At 41.4% G+C, this 18,141-nt stretch overlaps 1 protein-coding gene across 1 annotated transcript in view; it reads left to right on the top strand.

Annotated features, from left to right (window-relative positions):
- Positions 1–18,141, top strand: part of Mtmr10 (myotubularin related protein 10) — a 53,510-nt gene that overhangs the window by 23,019 nt on the left and 12,350 nt on the right. Inside the window, exons 7-13 of the mRNA XM_005357807.3 lie at positions 4,673–4,853; positions 8,474–8,561; positions 8,645–8,733; positions 10,218–10,348; positions 11,358–11,427; positions 12,158–12,228; positions 16,965–17,134. Coding sequence (XP_005357864.1) covers positions 4,673–4,853; positions 8,474–8,561; positions 8,645–8,733; positions 10,218–10,348; positions 11,358–11,427; positions 12,158–12,228; positions 16,965–17,134 — 800 coding nt within the window. The remainder of the gene's footprint in view (positions 1–4,672; positions 4,854–8,473; positions 8,562–8,644; positions 8,734–10,217; positions 10,349–11,357; positions 11,428–12,157; positions 12,229–16,964; positions 17,135–18,141) is intronic.

Genomic DNA, 18,141 nt, shown 5'->3' with positions numbered 1-18,141 from the left:
AAAAAAAAAAAAAAGAGTCACAGCATTAAGAAGGCGGAGAACCACTGTTCTAGGGCTTATAGATTATTAATTGTACTGAACTTCTATACTTCTTACCTTAGAACACAAGGTAGTAAATAACATAACTTACAGAGAGATGGCTTAGAGGTTAAGAGCACTGGCTGGTCTTTCAGAGGACTTGGGTTCAATTCCTGGCACCCACATGGCAACTCATGACTCTCTGTAACTTCAATTCCAGGAGATCCAATACCCTCACACATGCGTGCAGGCCAAACAACAATGCACATGAAATAAATAAATAAATAAATCTTTAAAACTCTATAGCTCACTAATTGTACTGAACCTTTATACGCCTTACCTTAAAACACGAGGTAGTCAATTCCACAGCTTACGATGCAAGTGCACTTCAGCTCACAGCGGTGTCACTGCATAGAAATGTGGCGTTGGCGCCTGGGACACAGGTGCTTTCAGTACATCTTCATGACTTTGAAAATACCGTCTCAGAACAGCTTTCATTTTCTACTTCATAGAACCTCGATAACACAGTATTTGTGTCTTAATTTTTCTTATCCATATGTACAGTAACTATAATTTAGTCTTGAGCAGTACAGTTATTTTTGAAGTTGATACTTTTCTATAATTCACTTCCTATCTGAAAACAAAGCACAAATCCTTGCGGTGATCACCATGCTCATTAGTGAGGTACCATTTCAGAACAGCAGCTCGGATGAGCATTTCCAGTCAGTCTTGGAAGCCTCCTTCAGTTTGTTGTGGTACAGCCTATTTCTTCATGCTGCTTTTTCCTAATAGCAATGATTTGGTGGCTAAGTAATGACTTTTGCAAAAACATAATGACTGGGCTCGCCAAGTAAATCAACTGTGCAGTTGGTGACCTGACACCTGCATGAGTTACTGTTTGGATCCTACCTCCTTCATTTCTTGTGGGCATCTCCAGTCTATAAAACTTGAAGTACTTCATGTTTTCTTATAAACCAGTCCCTCTTATTTTCTTATAACTGGCTGATGCAATTGGATGATTAATAATTACTTAAAATATTCAGGAGCCCTTTTTAATAGTCCATCCTTCTAACTCCTCCTTCAGCAAATTCTTCATAAGCAATAGTTCTGGCCAAAGCTTTACTCATAGGGTAACATCCTTTAATATCCTTCCATGCTGTTACAGAAGCATAAAGTGCATCCCTAAGATCAAAAGGAGCCTGAAACTTGCATACACTGCAGTAACAGTTCACTAATTTGTGAGTGAAGGATGCTCATTGCCCTCTCTTGAACCTCTGGATGGCACCTTGACTCATTGGCTGGATTAAAGAAGCCCCTTTTCAGGCAGGTAGGTGACAAAGGTGTTTCCACAAGTAGGAGCTGAAGTTGGAGACTGTCCCCTTCAGTTATCTGACGACTCTCCTGCTATCTTAGGCACTCTCCAGCATCAGATGAGTAAGACCCACTTCTGAGAGGATCAGTAGCCATCCACAGTGCAGCGAGCATGCTGAGGTACAGGACAGTGTGCGGCTCCACAGGCTTTGGAGCAGTTGCTGCACACACACACACCTAAACATGCTACTATAATCCAAAGCTGCCCATTAAAACATGTACATTTGTAGTGAGCTTTATTATTTATCCTCTCTAGCAATGTAGTCCTTAAATTAGGATTATAGAATTCATTTTAAATGCTTATTTGAAAAAATACATAGTATATAACTCTTTGGAACAATGTAGGAATTGTCAGTTTGTTGCTTGGGTGCTTCTAGCGTTCTTAGTGTGACTGACTATAAACGATGTGACCAGTCTTTTCTCCTCAATGCTAGCTACCATAGCAGCAGAATCACTGCAGAAACAGTATGTTGGCTCCTCTCAGGCTCACAGGGTCAGAGTCTCTGCTAAGAGCAGCCTTAGTATTTTGAGGTTGCCTTCTTTGCCCTTCTTTGTGACTCGTAGTTCCCGCTGTGCCACCACAGTGGCAGGCTTTCTTTGCGTATATTGACCATTTTTCCTATCTTTCTTGTTTCATGAGCTTGTTCTGAGTGTCAGTGGGAAATCAGTTACATAGAAGCACTAAAATAGCATCATATTCTAGGGCTAGATATCTAAAATACTATAGCAAATGCCGGGTCAAAAATTCCTAGTGCCTCTGTTCTTTTAGTCTGCGAAAGAGCTACACGTAAAACCTGTCAGGTATCCATCAGGAAATCCAGGACTAGCTCGCTGCCGCAATCCTGAGCAGTCCATGGTTAGAGCTGTCCTTTGGGGCTTTTTAGGAAACACTAGAATTTGCAGTCCGTGCAGTCAGATTACTTATCTATTATGCATTACATAATGAACTCTCTCCAAAGAAGACACAGAGCTAATGGCAGTGTAGTCAGTCCCAGCTGTTGAGAAAGGAACCTGCAAAAGGGCGTACACGCATCCAACCCAGAATGGTTTCACTTTGTGTTCAGAAAATCTGTCTATTCATAAGGAGGTCAGAGAAATAATCTCAAATAGTAGAGCATCCTCACGTGATTTCAGAAATTCAGAAAACTAGGTATGAACTCAGCTGGGGATTTGCTGCTGAAGTGCTAGCTAACTCCCACAAATGAGTGTGTTCTTTTTATCCGTGTTCTGTGATGGCTGTCCTGTTAAGTGGCCAAAGTCTGTGGTACAGTGCTGAGTAGCTAGCTAGAAGACACCATTTCTTTCTTTAGCTTTAATGGTAATGCTGTTTGTTGCAGGTTCTAGAAAAATACTCTGTATCAAATTGGAAAAGATGTCTTAAAATAAACAAACAAACAAAAAACGGGTTGAGCCCTACCAAAAGTTTTTCTGTACTTACTGAACTGACCATATGATTTTTCCCCTTTGCATTAGTAATACGATCAATTGCTTAATGCTTTAGAACACTGTATTGATGAGTCATCTAGAAAGCACACTTTCTAGGTGTTACGTTCCATAGCGGAAGTACTGCAGTAGAGTGGGATGTGAGGGTAGAAGCTAATTAGCATTATAATTTTTGTGAAATCCTGTTAAAATCAGGCTCAGGGGTAAAGTTCAGAATTCCTAACAGCACATCAGACCCTTGTGATCTAGACTAGAGTTCTTCAGTGATGGAGGTGTCCCTTCTTCTGCACTGTCCTGTGTGGTACCCAGCTCCATGTGCCTGATAAGCACTTGAATTGTCCTTAGTGTACCTTAGTGACTGACATTAGTTTTTATTTAAATTTTGTTTTAGTTTATATATAAATGGCCACTGTAGCTGGCTAGTGGTCCTATTCTCAAGTAGCACAGATCTAAATTCTAGGCCTTGTGTAATCTGTAGCTGCTCTTCTACCATGTCTGGCTTTCCTGCTAAATTGTATGGTTTCCTTGATGCTTACCATCTTCCCATTCTCTCCTCAGCATGCCCACCTCCTCCTCACCAGCTACCTGACACTCTCTTCAGGACCTATTCAGATGCTGTCAAGTCAAGACAGCTTTCTTGCCTACCCCTTTCTGCATCTTTATTGTATATAGTTCATTCTGTGCTCATACTTTCTGTACCCACCTACTACTGTCGGGCTATAGTTTCAGAATAATAGACAGAAACTCACCTTTCTGTTCTCAGACCTTAGTAGCTCATTGTAAGTTCTCCAAAAACATCTGTCTTCTGCCAGGAGTTAATAATGAACTTTTGAGAATTAACCATTGAGAACGGGGTGTAGCATGTTCACGTGATAATAGGCATTTTGCATGGCTACAGGAAAGAAAGTAAGTTGGGAACAATGGTAAATAATTAGTTATGTGAGGGATCTGTATGACCCAAAGAAGCCATTTAAATTTGATTTCTTTAGAAAAGGAGACTCATTGAAAGGTTGGGGTAAGAAGCTATGTCATGAAGCCATCAGGTAAGGAATGTCGGCCTAGGAACTGCCACTTAAACCTGGGGCAGTGGGACACTGGGCCAAAAGGGATTATGTCATCTCTTTTTGGAAACATTCCTTCCTAAGAAAGTGAAGTCTAGACCTACCTCCAGACTCACCATGTAGGAAAGTGCTGTATCTTCTTGCGACACACAAACTGCTTTGTCAGCTTTTCAAGTTAAGTAGCCATACAGAGCCAAGAATCATCTAGTGAACAGATGTGAACATGTTGCTAGAAAAATAAAATATTCTGAGAACTTGAAAACTGTTGGGTGGATCCATGAACTTCCTACCCCAGTGTGGAGAAAGTATGCAGATGGCAGTTTACCCCTTTGTCCAGAACAGGGAGAAAGTTGAGGCTCAGGAAGTTTCCATAAATTGGTAGAAATGGGAGATAATTGAAAAATAAGGAGAGTAAATGGAGATAAAATGTGGGCAGCAGGCATTGATCATTATAGAAGGAAGTGCCTAGTAGAAAAAGAACCGTGTGTGGCAAAAGCAGCATCAGCAGCCAGTGGGACAGCTTGAAGTCTTCAGAATCAAGTTGGCTGCTCATCTGCAAGCAGAGGAGATGAAGCAAAAGAATAGGAAAGGAAAAGTTGTCTGTACAGCAGGAAGTAGCCGGCCAGGACCAGGTGAAATTGTGATGCAAAGATTTTAGAGAGACATGACAGATGACAGGCAGGAGTCCACAGCTCAGGGTATGCATGTAACAGAAGACAGCAAGCAAATGCTGGCTGAGACGGGATAGTTCAACAAAATTAATATTGCTTTTCCCATAGCCAGCAAAGTTAATGGAGTATCCTCAGGAGGTGGAGGAGTGTGGAGCGGAGTTGGCAGTAGCAGCAGCCAGAGGACGCCACTGTTTGAAACTTACTCAGACTGGGACAGAGAGATCAAGAGGACAGGTGCTTCTGGGTGGAGAGTTTGTTCTATCAACGAGGGTTACATGATATCTACATGGTAAGTCTTATTTTAACATGTGCACATGTGCGGGACACACACATCTGGAAAAGATTTCTGTGGAGAATAATCCAACTCTACTTCCATTGATAAGCTTGCCAGTTAATGGTTAATACCTGTTTTAAATAAGGTTTAAATGATACTTTATTTTAAAGTTAAAGACTTTGTAGTATAAACACCATCTGTAACATTTAAAAGATGTTGACAGTATTTTTTTTATCATTCGTAATCTAGTGAGTATTTGTTTGCAGTTTTCTTACAACTGTCTTTTAAAATTGATTTAAAATTCAAGAATATTTTACACTGAATTTGAGTGATGTGTAACATAGGCCTTTTAATGTACAACGTTCTTGTTTTTCCTCTATTACACATATGCATTTACAGACAAAGCCACATTATTGGTCTGTGGAATTTCCCATATTCTAATTACTGATTTATCTCTGTCCTGTCCTTTAACGTATCCTTTGTATCCTGAGGAGCAATTGGACCCAGACTCAGTGTTTTTGCTTCATCAGGTGGTGCTGTCCCCTGTGCATCCCATTTAGTCTCTAGCTTGCTTGTCATGTATGTACTTCCTCAGTCTCTGGCTAGCTGGCTGTATCTGTGTATGTGTATGTGTATGTGCTGACACCTGAGGGCTGTCTGCTTACTCTGTCACTGTAAAGTTCCATTTTTTGTATCTTGGTTTCAGTGTCCCAGAATAGTTTTCACTGTATCTGTGTATGTGTATGTGCTGACACCCGAGGGCTGTCTGCTTACTCTGTCACTGTAAAGTTCCATTTTTTGTATCTCGGTTTCAGTGTCCCAGAATAGTTTTCACTGAGTGGGAGGATGGCTACATGGACCTGTTATTTCATTAACGTTGCTGTTGGTTATGTCCTAGTTCTACCATCTTTCTACTTTCTAGCATACTTTCCCCATCAGCTCTGAGTACCATGAACTATAGCTCATATTTTAAAAAAATAAAATAAATAAATAAATATATATATATGTATATATATATATATGTTCGTAAAAATCTTTTTTACTCAACAGTTTTTAGAATAGTGATCTGATGTCCCAGAACTCTTTAAAAGTGACCAGGAATTGTTGTTTCTTAGTTTAATGTCACTTAGTATTGGTGAAGTTTTGAGAATGCCTTGAGACCACTGAAGTCTCATTGCCTATAATCAGCCTTCTTGGGGACATTGCACTGTCATGTTGTCACAGGAACTTCTCGGTTTATAGGTCTGGGAAGGGTAGTTTGGATCGTGTTGTTTTCATCTTCTGCTTCCCTTTGGATTTCACTTCCCAGTCAGCTTGTGCCAGTTTATGTTCTGAGAAGCACATGGCGCAGCCTGGCTAGGCCTGCCCCTGTCTACCTGCTGGGCTGTGTGGACAGGAAAGGAAAGAAGGTAGAAGAGGAGGACAGGGAGGGCCGTGAACTTCTCTGGAGCTTCACAGGCTGTCTCGTGCACTGTGCTACTGCTGTGAAGAGACACCACTACCAAGGCAGTTCTTCTCAGGGCAGGCATTTAACTAGGGCTGCTTACACAGGCTTAATCCATTATCATCATGATGGGGAGCGTGACGGCACGCAGGCAGGCACCGGGGCAGCAGCTGAGAGCTACAGCCTGATCTGTAGGCAGGGCGAGCACAGTGGCCCTAGTGTGGCCTTTTTGAAACCTCAAAGCCCATCCCAGTAACACACTTCCTCCAAATCTCTCTCAAGTAGTGCCGCTCCCTGCTGACTAACATTCACATATGTGGGCTTATGGGTGCCCTTCTTACGCAAACTCCACACAGACTTTGCTTTTGTTTGCCTACCTTCTTTCCACAGCCTACAAGACATGGATGTGTAGTGATGGTGTTTCCCAAAGAGTAATAGTCATTCTAGAAAATACTTAATTGTTCTGTATTTTTCTCATGTTCAAATTTTAATTTTATGAGAATTGACCACATCATACTTGTACACTGAGAGGGATTATCAGTGCCTCCCATGATGCCATCCAACTAAGCGGAGCGCACATTAAGAGGAGATAAATGTGTTTCATACATTTATGAGGTTCTCAGAGTACATCATTGTGTTTTAAGTATGGGACTTTTTTTCCTTTTTAAGAAGTTAGTTGTGGTGGTAGGGTGCACGTGTGCATGTGGAGGCCAGAGAACTTCAGGTACCATTCCCCAGACGCGTGTGCCATTTTATTTTGAGATAGAGTGTGTTAGTGGCTTAGGCTAGGCTGGCTGACCTGTGAGCTCCAGGAATCTACTTGCCTCTGCTTCCCCAGCCTGGGGACTGGAAGCAGGTGCCGCCATGTCAGCTTTGTTCATGGGTTCTGGGGTCAAACGCGGGTCCTCACGCTTCAGTGGCAGAAATGTTACCTATTGAGTTGTCTTCCAACTTTTTGAAATTAAGTTCTTAATTTCGAAAATAGTGGGCTTCATAATTTCTTACATATGTGCCTTTATATTTCGTTCCAGTTCATCCCCAGCTCCCACATTCCTCTCCCATTCCTTCTGTCCCCTCTAATGGTCTCCTGCCACAAGAACCCTGCTTTCATGGCAGGTGTGCTCCATGACCTTTTCCCTCTTCCCCCTCCCTTCAAATTTTTCCTCCCCGTCATGTTTCCCTTCCTAGTTCTACCTTCACAAACATACACCCCTCACACATTTAAATCCAGGTCCAGTGTATGAAAGGACATGTCGGATTGGTCTGTTTAAGTCTGGCTCCTGTCGCTTGACAGAATGATTTCCAGCTCCATCATTATTCTGCAAATGTCATGATTTTATTTTCCTTTACTGCTGAATAAAATTCAACTGTGTATACGGACCACATTTTAGTTACCTAGTCATTGGTTGATGGATAGTATCTTAGGGTTACTATTGCTGTGATAAAGCACATGACCATAAGCAGCTTGGGAAGAAAGGATTTATTTTGCTTACACTTCCACATCACTGTTCATCACTGAAGAAAATCAGGGCAAGAACTCAAATAGGGCAGGAACCTGGAGCCAGAGGCCATGGATGAGTGTTGCTTGTTGTCTTGCTCCTCATGGTTTGCTCGGTTTGCTTTCTTATAGCACCCAGGACTGCCATCCCTGGAGTGGCACCAACTACAGTGAGTGGGTCCTCCCACATCAACGATCAGTTAAGAAAATGTCCCACAGGCTGTTGTAAGGAGAGGCTGCTTGTTCGTCCCAGCCACCTGGATAGCTTAGCCCCAAAATAACCACACAGAAACTGTATTAATTAAATCACTGCTTGGCCCATTAGCTCTAGCTTCTTATTGGTTAAGTCTTAATTTAACCCATTTCTATTAATCTGTGTATGGCCACGTGGCAGTGGCTTACCAGCAAAGCATGTCTATCTCTGGCAGCGGATCCATGGCACCTCCCTGACTCTGCTTTCTTCCTCCCAGAATTCAGTTCTGTCTTCTCCGCCTACCTAAGTTCTGCCCTATCAACAGGCCAAGGCAGTTTCTTTATTCATTAACCAATATAAGCAACACACAGAGGGGACTCCCACATCAACAGCCCAATCTGGTGGGGCATTTTCTTAGTTGAAGTTGAGCTACTGTGAGTAGAGCAGCAGTGAACATGGTGAGCACCAGACTCATGCATGACCTTTTTCTCTCCTATTAGCCTTCCAGAATACTTTGTCGTGCCAAGTTCATTAGCAGACCAAGACCTGAAGATCTTTTCCCATTCTTTTGTTGGAAGAAGGATGCCAGTAAGTGACTTCTGTTGGATGTTATTGATGCTAATATCCACTGTTTCTGTCCAAGTTAAATGAGGATTCTGCCTGTCTCCTAGTTCTGGTGCTGGAGCCACTCTAACGGCAGTGCTCTTGTGCGAATGGCCCTCATCAAGGATGCGCTGCAGCAGAGGAAGATTGACCAGAGGTAAGGGAGGAAGGGCAGTCAGTGTACTTGGTATCATAAACCTACTACTTGGAAATAGTTGGTATCACCATACATTCTATGCAGTGATTACCATTTTGCAAAGAATGAATATACTTGAAAAGTTTAAATCCCCTGGTAATTATGCTGCTGCCTATGTAATAAGTCAGATCAGGTTGAATTAGTAAATCCAGGTTTAATCTGAGCAGAGCAAAGCAACTCCTGGGTGACTCTTGGGAAGGCAGGGGAGGAATCAAACGGCAAATATGGCTACCAGGTCTTATGTAGCCTGTAGGCATGGTCTTGAGCAACCCCAGGGAGGGGCTGATTTTTGGCAGGCTTTCTCAGAATCAGGGTTTGGAATGGGAGGAGTGAGACCAGAGCGTAGAATGATGCCTCTAGCTGGAGATCCCTAACATCCCAACCTTTTTGGGCATATATGGACAGCCATAGGACTTCCACCTAAACAATACTAAATTCATCTTTGTTTGATAAAACACTTTCCTTTAACATACTTTCAATGTACAGCCATTTCCACTTGACATACTTTAGGATAAATCAAACTTCTTTCAATTTCATGTGTCTTGTTTAGGTCTATAAAGTCAGAATAGTTCAGAAAATGGTTTTAATGGATTTGCACAAACAAGTAACCTCCCTATTACTGGTAGGAAGCTGCTCTCAGGTGCACTCATAGCCATAGACGCATAGTTGACCTGGGTTTCCACAGCTGACCACAGTTCTCGATGCTCTTGGTCCTTGCTGGCCCTGTGCAGTCCATAGGCCTGTCCTGTTCTCTCTAAACATCATCTGAAGGTCTTCTGATCTATGTTCCTTTCTACACAAGGTCACTGAAGGTCATGGCTTTAGTAACCGACACATTAATACTGTCTCTAGCTGACGCCTTCCATGTGGACATCTTCAAGGCCCTTTAAACTATATATCTAAAGCCAAACTCCAGGCTATGACCACCATGCCTCCCAGCCTGATGCTTTCCTCCTCCTTTCCTTTCTCCATCTGTAGCCCCTTGTGATTTTGACACTTCTTTTTTCAGAAATCTTATAAACCCAAATATTGCCTAGGTTCAACCCTAGTGTGTTATCAGTACTGTCATTTTCTCTTTCTGTGTCGCATTTCATGGGCTCTAGCCACCTGTAATTACTGAGTCTTTTCACTGTCCTGACAGACATTTCACAAGCTCTTCCCTCCTAGGTCACCTTCTTCATGCTCCTTCTGAATACTCTGCACCCCACCAACTTGGCTGTCATCATCAGTGAGTTCTGAGGCCTCACTCTTAGGCATTCTCTGGGTTTTCTTCAGTTTTCCATTTGATTTATGTAATGGCTGTTCAATTACTGCCTGTCTTCTTCGCTAGGCCCCATAGGGTGACACTATCATATGGTTAGCTTAGGAAGTATAAAATACTTCAGAATGAATATGGTCTGTATTGAAATGGATGAGCAGATTCTAAAGGATTTTGTTTTCACTAGGATTTGCAATGCAATAACTAAAAGTCATCCACAAAGAAGTGACGTTTACAAGTCAGATCTGGATAAGACCTTGCCCAATATCCAAGAAATACAAGCAGCATTTGTAAAACTAAAGCAACTGTGTGTAAATGGTAACGACATTTTATTTTGTGCATGTATATAATGAACGGGAATAAAGAATTACGTGGGAACTATCAGGAAAAATGATGTTTGTTAAAGACATGTAGGTACATCTAAGGAGAGACCCAACCTCTAGAAAATGAAGTTTAAACCTCTTTTGGTTTGGGGGAGAAAAAAACCAAACCTGCGAAATATCCCCCAAGTCATGAAAGATACTGATTACCTTAAAGAAGCATTTCTTGCACACATAGATACCTGAGAGTTCAGTGCATAAGCTTGGGCTAGTGGCTCAGCTCAGCATGTGTCGCCTGTGTAACCCGAAGTTTTAATTAAGGAGACTAGGTGGTCACACTGCTCTGGGCAGGATGTCCTAGGAAAGCATCTTTGGAGTAGAGTGGGCTCTTGGAGGGCAGGGCATGGATGATGAGTTGGCATTGTTGGTGTAGGAGAGCTTAGCAAGAGTGGGGCCTTGAATGGTTGTGTCCACCCTGGGCAGAGCAGTGTTTGACTCCAGGGCTGTATACACACAGAGCTGACACTGGCAGCTGTGAAGGTGCAGAGAAGTGGTTAGGGATGGGACCTGAAGCAGCAATGCTGTAGAGTGGGCCTTAGTCTAGGCATCGCTTTCTGGGGAGCCAGGAGTCACCAGCTCTCAGGACACAGTGTTAACTGTACTTGCCAGGATTTCCTTGAAAAGGCTAGAAAGTAGAAGACAGGACCTAGGGAGGGCTTTTTTCTGTTTCCTTCTAGAACTGTAACATGTCATCTTAGTGCAGCGGCCCATACCTGTGACCCCAGCATTTGAGAGAGTGAAACAGGAGGACCCAGAGTTGGAGTCCAGTCTGGGCTTTGTGGCAAGACACTGTTTTAAAAACAAACTTCCCAAGGGTTTATTGAAGTGAAAATGTGTGCTGCTTCCTCAGAGCTAATTATTGAATATGTGCGGGATATCACTTAACTCTTAGATTGATTATGTGAAACCAGCTTAAAGAGATTAATGGCATTGTGTGTGTGTTACAGAGCCTTTTGAAGAAACTGAAGAGAAATGGTTGTCGTCACTGGAAAGTACTCGGTGGTTAGAATATGTCAGGTTTGTTTAACTTTTCATTTTGAAATAATTATGAGCTCCCATGAAGTAAAAGATAATACAGAGAGCCCTGTGCCCCTCACCTAGCATTCCTCAGGGTAACTTCTTGTCGAACTGGAGCACAACATACAAACCAGAAAATAAACACTGCTATGATCTGTAGATGTCATTAGTACCTATTCCAGTTCACCTTCTCCCATCTTCCCCAATCCATGACCCTGACATGTGCTACTCCATCTTCACTTTATAGTTTGGTTTCCTGAACATTATGTAAACCAACCTCTTTTTTAAAAAAATTTTTATGATTTATATATTTTTATTTTATATGCATTGATGTTTTGCCTGCATATCTGTGCGAGGGCGTCGGATCCCCTGGAACTGGAACTATAGACAGTTGTGAGCTTTCTTGTGGGTGCTGGGAATTGAACCCAGGTCCTTTGGAAGAGCTGCCACTGCTCTTAACCGCTGAGCCATCTCTCCAGTCCCAGCCTCTTTTTTAAATATAGGGTTGATGAATTTCACTGATATTATTCCCTAAAGAATCATTCCTGTTAATACCAGAGAAGATTGCAAAGGTTGAAAGTGTGTGTATATATGGTAGATGATGGGTTTTGCATGATTGTAAACCTTTAAGATTTATTTATGCAGGCGGCAGGATGTCTCTGCAGGCAAAGGCTTGTACATGGTAGATAGTTGATATTTAACAGTGTTTTCCCTCTTTCTTTCTTTTCAGGGCTTTTCTTCAACACTCAGCAGAACTTGTATACATACTAGAAAGCCAGCGTCTCTCTGTAGTCCTGCAAGGTAATTAAAATAATTCCTGAGACTACCAGGGCGGCCCACTGTGGCCGTCGGCTGTTTATGCTAATGTAACTAGTGTCCAGTCGCACTGGCACAGACCTGCTGGAGAAGAGAAAGGCAGACTCTCCCACTTAGTAAATCCTTTGTCTTTCCTAGGAAGTGGGTCTGGCCCTGGCTGGACTGATTCTTGGCACTAGTTTGGCCAAGGCATCCTTTCTAATCTATTAAATTTGCTATTAAAATTACTATTTTTCTAATTCAGACAAATTTAGTGTAAATGCTTACTGATTCATACTAAATTGTGAACATAAAAAATAATTTGAGATCAAAAATTCAGATGAAATAGCCAATAATTTTCTTCTTTATAAAATTAATTAAATGTTTTCATTGATTTTCCATCCCTACTGTAGTCTCCCCTCCCTCCTCTTTCACAGTGAGTATTCTCATCTTATTGGGCTAGAGTCCCAGTTTCCCCACACAAAAAGGCTTTAGAAGTATGGAGCCTGTTTCACTAACACTTCTAAAGTGTGATTTTTAAACCATTTGTTGAGGTGTGATGCACATTGACTATACTGATAACTTAGCAAATAGAAAGCTTAGGTTTTCTGTTTGTGATTTTGGTCACACATATGCAATGTCACCCAAGTGGAGGTCCGAGGACAACCCCAGGTGCTGGCCCTTACCTTTTACCTTAGACAGTGCTCCTCTTGTTCATAGCTGTGTAAGAGGCGAGCTGGCCTGCAGACTTCTGGGCTCTCCTGGCTCTGACTGTCTCCCAACAGGGGTGCTGGGGATTACAGATGCTTGTACTACTTTATAGGCTTTTACAGGTTCCAGTGACCCAAACGCACATCATCAGGTCTATAAAGCAAGACCTTTGCCCACTGAGTCATCGCCCCAGTTCCCCAGTCAAGTGTTGGAAATTTTTCATCACCCCAGTTGGGTATTTTTTTGGTGGAGAGGCAGAGATGGGGACAGGCAGTTGAGTCAGGGTCTGACAATGCAGTCTTGGTTGGCTTGCTTGAAACTTGCTCTGTAGACCAGGCTAGTCTTGAACTTGCAGAGATCTGCCTGTGTCCTAGCACCAACTCACTAGGCTATTTTCTGTCTCTGTAGATAAGCCTTTTCTAGATAGTTCATATAATTGGAATCACACAGTATGTTAGTTATTAGTCTATGGCGTCTTTCATTTACTCTAGCGTTTATGATGTTCATGAGTGTCATATGTATTTTTAAAAGTGTATCCGATTGTTTGTAAATCAGTTTATCTATTTACCTGTTGATGGACACTAGGTTGTTTCCATATGGGGACTGTCACTGAGTCTGTGGCTGTGAATATTCACACAGATGTGTTTTGGAAGACATGGTTTCAGGTTGCTAGGTTATGTTGCATATCCATGTCCATCTTGTAAGGATCCGCTAAACTATGCTCTGGAATGGCTGTGTTATTGGACTTGGGGATCACAATTTGTGCCCCAAATCAGGTCCAGCCACTCATTCTCAACGAGCCAATAAAGAGTCAAATTAAAAGTGGAAAGCAGGAAAAGAAGGACAAAGAGATCCAGTGACCGCTCAAGTCCATCTGACTGGGTCCTAACATGAGATCAAAATCAAACAGAGGGCCAAGGATGCACACATCTGAGCAGTCCTGGTCAAGGTGTGGTCCCACCCAGCACTGACCCATTACTGCCTGGGCTTCAGTCTCATTCTCTATGGTGTCTGACAAGTGGTAGAACAGTGTGAAGTCTCTTCCTAGGAAACAAGCTCACCCTCTGATAGCACCTTTTTCTTTTCCCAGTTTAGGATTCCTGGGGAAATTCCCATGTCCTTGGGGCCCATTGTTTCAACAGTCTGACAGTCAGATAGAGAGACACACATAGCTCCTTAGACTGTCTTCATTTCTGCCAGACTAGTTACTTCTGGACCACATTTTCTCTCTCTGCATGGATGAGGATGCTGATTCATCGCCATCCTCACCAGCACCATTGTCTACCTCACTCAGGTGCAGGTGAAGTAGTAGTCCTTCATTGTGCTTTTCCTTTACATTTCTCTAATGCGTTTCCTCTTTCTGTTGAATTCTAAGCCACGTATGTGTTCTGGATGCAAGCCCCTTTAATCCTACATGGTTTGTATTTTCTCTTACTGTGTCCTGTCTGTCCTTCCTTTTGGATTTTGAAATACTAATTCAAAGATTTTGAAGTATAACTTATCTATTTTTATGGATCATGTTTTTATATCCTATTCAAGAACTATTTGCCCAACTCAGGGTCATAGGGACATTTCCCTTTGTTTTGTTTTATAAAACTTCTATAGTTTTAGCTCTTAAAATTTAGGTCTTTGATCTATTTTGAATGAATTTGTGGGGGGGGGGAGAAAGAAGATAAGAAGTTGAGAGAGAAAGATACATTAGATAAATAGATGATAGAGAGATAGATGACAGAGAAATAGAGAAGGTAAGAAGTTTTGTATGTGGATATTAAGTAGCCCCATCATCATTTGTTGAAAAGACTTTCATTTGTCCATTAAATTGCCTTGGTGCTTTCATGAAAAATCACTCGTAAATGCCAAAAGTTTATTTTTCTATTTTATTTCTTTGAGTTTATGTCAGTTCTTCATGCCACTACCACAGTATCTTGAGTGCTGTAGTTCTTCAGTACGCTTTAAAATTGAGACATTAACTATACATCTTGGCCTTTGAGATTGTTCTGGCTATTCTGGGTTATTTATATTTCTGTGTAATTTCTAGGGTTTAAAGAAAAAGGACTACTGGAATGTTATATGAGCATGTTGACTCCATAGATCAGTTTAGGGAGAATGCCATCTGTGTGGAATTGAGCAAACTGTGGAGTGAATGTCTCCCCACTTATTCTGGTCTTCCTTCATTTGTCAGCAGTGGTTCTAGACTTTACAAGGTTTACACTGATTCTTAAATCTCTTGAGTACATTTAAGGTATTTTTAGGTGTTTCTATGTTTTTTTAACTTCATTTCCAGGCTTATTGCATACTTGTTATATTCTGAGTTCTTGTGATCTTACTCATTTATTCTAGTGGTTATTTTCTGGATTTCTTAAAATTATTTTTCTTGTATGTGTATGATGTGTGTATGTGCATGTCCATGTGTGTTCATGTGTGTGGAGGCCAGAGATAAATGCTAGATGTCATTTTTAATCACCCTCCACCTTATCTTTTGACATAGTGTCTTTCATTGAATCTGAGCTCATGGATTTGGCTGGACTGGTTAGTCAGTGAGCTCCAGGGATTCACCTCTTTCTACCTACCCAGCACTGGGCTTATAGGTAACCACTCCTTTTTTTATGTGGGTGCTGAGGACTCAGGACCTCGTGCTTTCTTCTTGGCAAACATTTACCAATTGAGCCGTCTATCCTTCATCCTTGATCTTTAATATGCAGGAGTTATATTGTTGCCAACTGATGCCTTTTAGTTCTTTTTTATTTATTTATTTTTTATTTGAGACAGGGTTTCTCTGTGTATCTCTGGCTGTCCTGGAACTCACTCTGTAGACCAGGCTAACCTCAAACTCACAGAGATCTGCCTGCCTCTGCCTCCCCGAGTGCTGGGATTAAAGACACGCTCTTTTATTTCTTTTTTTTTTTCTAATTATTTTGACTTACGCCTCTAGTATGATGTGCTGTAGAAGTATTGAGAGCAGACATCCTTGTTTCATTCCTAGTTTTAGGGGGAAGCATTCAGTTTTTTACCATTAAGGATGATATTAGTTGTAGGGGTTTGAGAGATGTTTCTGGTAAGGTTTATTTTAACCCCTAGTTCATTAAGAGTTTTTATTAGGAATAAATGTTGAAGTATGTCAGATGCTTGTTTGCTTCTAGATAATATTTTTATTGACTTTTGTTTTATTAATATGCTATTGTTACTTTGTCATGTGCTATAGCAATCCTGCATTCCATAGACTAATTCCTAGAGTTTCATAGTAATTTGTTACATTAATATTTTATTCATGACTATTGCATCTATAATTGCAAAGTCTGACAGTTTTCTCATCATTTTGCCTGGCTTTGATATCAAGGTAATTCTAGACTCTTTGAAAAGGACAATGGTTGGGTGGCAAGATGCACAACTGTGATACTAGCACTTGGGACACAGAGATAGGAGGTCCATTGCCACCCTTGGCTTCACTGCAAGTTCGAGGCTAGTATGGGTTACATTGAGACCTTGTCTCAAAAGGCAAAAATCTGAAGAGGAAAATGGCTGTAAAGGGTGGGAAGAAAATGCTTGCCACCTTTTCATGTGATGGGAACAATTTCATTCCATCATTCAATTCTGAGTCATTGCCATGTACAGTAATTTGTCTTTGAAATACTGTGTTTATTTAATATCCTTGACAAAACAACAGTAGACTGTATTCTAGAAAGATGTTGTACACAGATTATTGAGATGTAGGTAATGTAAGCAAAGAACTACATCTGCCAACAGTGACATGTGAAAGTCCATCTATAGTCAGTGCTTGTGTCCTGCAATGAATTAGGATAAAATACTGTCCTTGTTTGCCTCACTGATGACCTGCTTTAATACTTCTTTTGGTTCATATAGATCTCCAATTAAGAATAGAATATGAATTATATAAAAAATTATATGCTGGACTCCACTAAAATTCTCTTACATAGACTACCTTGAAGGCAATTTAAGTATATACTGTTGAATTACCTAATTTATAGTCATGATTTCTCTTGGTCATCATTTTCTTTCCATTTTATTGACAGAGGAGGAGGGAAGAGACTTGAGTTGTCTGGTAGCTTCCCTTGTTCAAGTGATGATGGATCCGTATTTCAGGACAATTACTGGATTTCAGAGCCTGATACAGAAGGAGTGGGTCATGGTAGGATACCAGTTCCTAGACAGATGCAACCACTTGAAGAGGTCAGAGAAAGAGGTAATCAGTATTTCCGCCTTACGAGACTTTCCTTTTAAAGTGTGTGTGGTGGTGGTGGCGGGGGAATGCATCGTGCCTGCCACGGGAGGTTAGAGGAGAACTTCCAGAGGTCAGTTCTTCCATCATGAGATATTGGAGCCAAACATAGGACTTCGTGTTCATGTGCTAAGTGCATTTACCCTCCGAGCCGTTTCACAGGCCCCAAATTCGCACCTTTCAAATATGCATGAGATAAAATTGTGCCATTGTGAAAATGGTGAGGACCTTTTTCTTTAGTTTTTCAATATTGATTTAAGACATCCTAGCTTTGTTAGTTAAAGGCTAATAGATTGGAATCCAAATTGATGTAAAAGGTGACAATAGAGGCAGAGATGACGCTTGAACCCCTGACCTCTAACATCTGAGAGAATAGAGCCAGAGCAGCTCCCTCCAAGCTGTTTGCTGTGGGCTGTCTTGAAGTTTGTCTTCTTATCTCTGGGCCTTAAATATATAAGTTGGGTGTTTGGTTTCCAAGCAACACAGCACAGTTGTCATAAAATCAAACCTAGTTTTCCTGCACCATAGTGAGTATTGCAACTGTAGGAACACCATGGTCAGGCAACAACCTGACCTGCCGTGCTCGGTCCTGATGTCGGAGCACAAGAAACTGGGGAACAGGCAACATGAGCCTCCAAGCCTTAGTCCACAGTAAGTGATCTAGTGCTGATGAGGTGGATGGCAGAGACTTCTAAAGAATGGTTATGAGAGAGTGGAACCACAGAGGAGATGATTGAACACCAGATGTACTAACGAGAAACAAACAGCTGAATGTAATTAAAAGGCAATTCAGGAGATGAGAGAGGAACTCAAGTGTCTCAAAAATTCACACTGAGTTCTAGGAAACGAAACAATAAACTGAATAAACTTAGCAGCTTCCCAATAGATTGTGGCAAGTGAAGACAGGTTATCAGGCTATATAATATATCAGGAATATATATATATATATATATATATATATATATATATAT

This window comes from Microtus ochrogaster, chromosome 22, assembly GCF_000317375.1.
Source record: "Microtus ochrogaster isolate Prairie Vole_2 chromosome 22, MicOch1.0, whole genome shotgun sequence".
Lineage (NCBI taxonomy): Eukaryota > Metazoa > Chordata > Mammalia > Rodentia > Cricetidae > Microtus > Microtus ochrogaster.
This window is presented reverse-complemented; position numbering and strand designations above follow the sequence as displayed.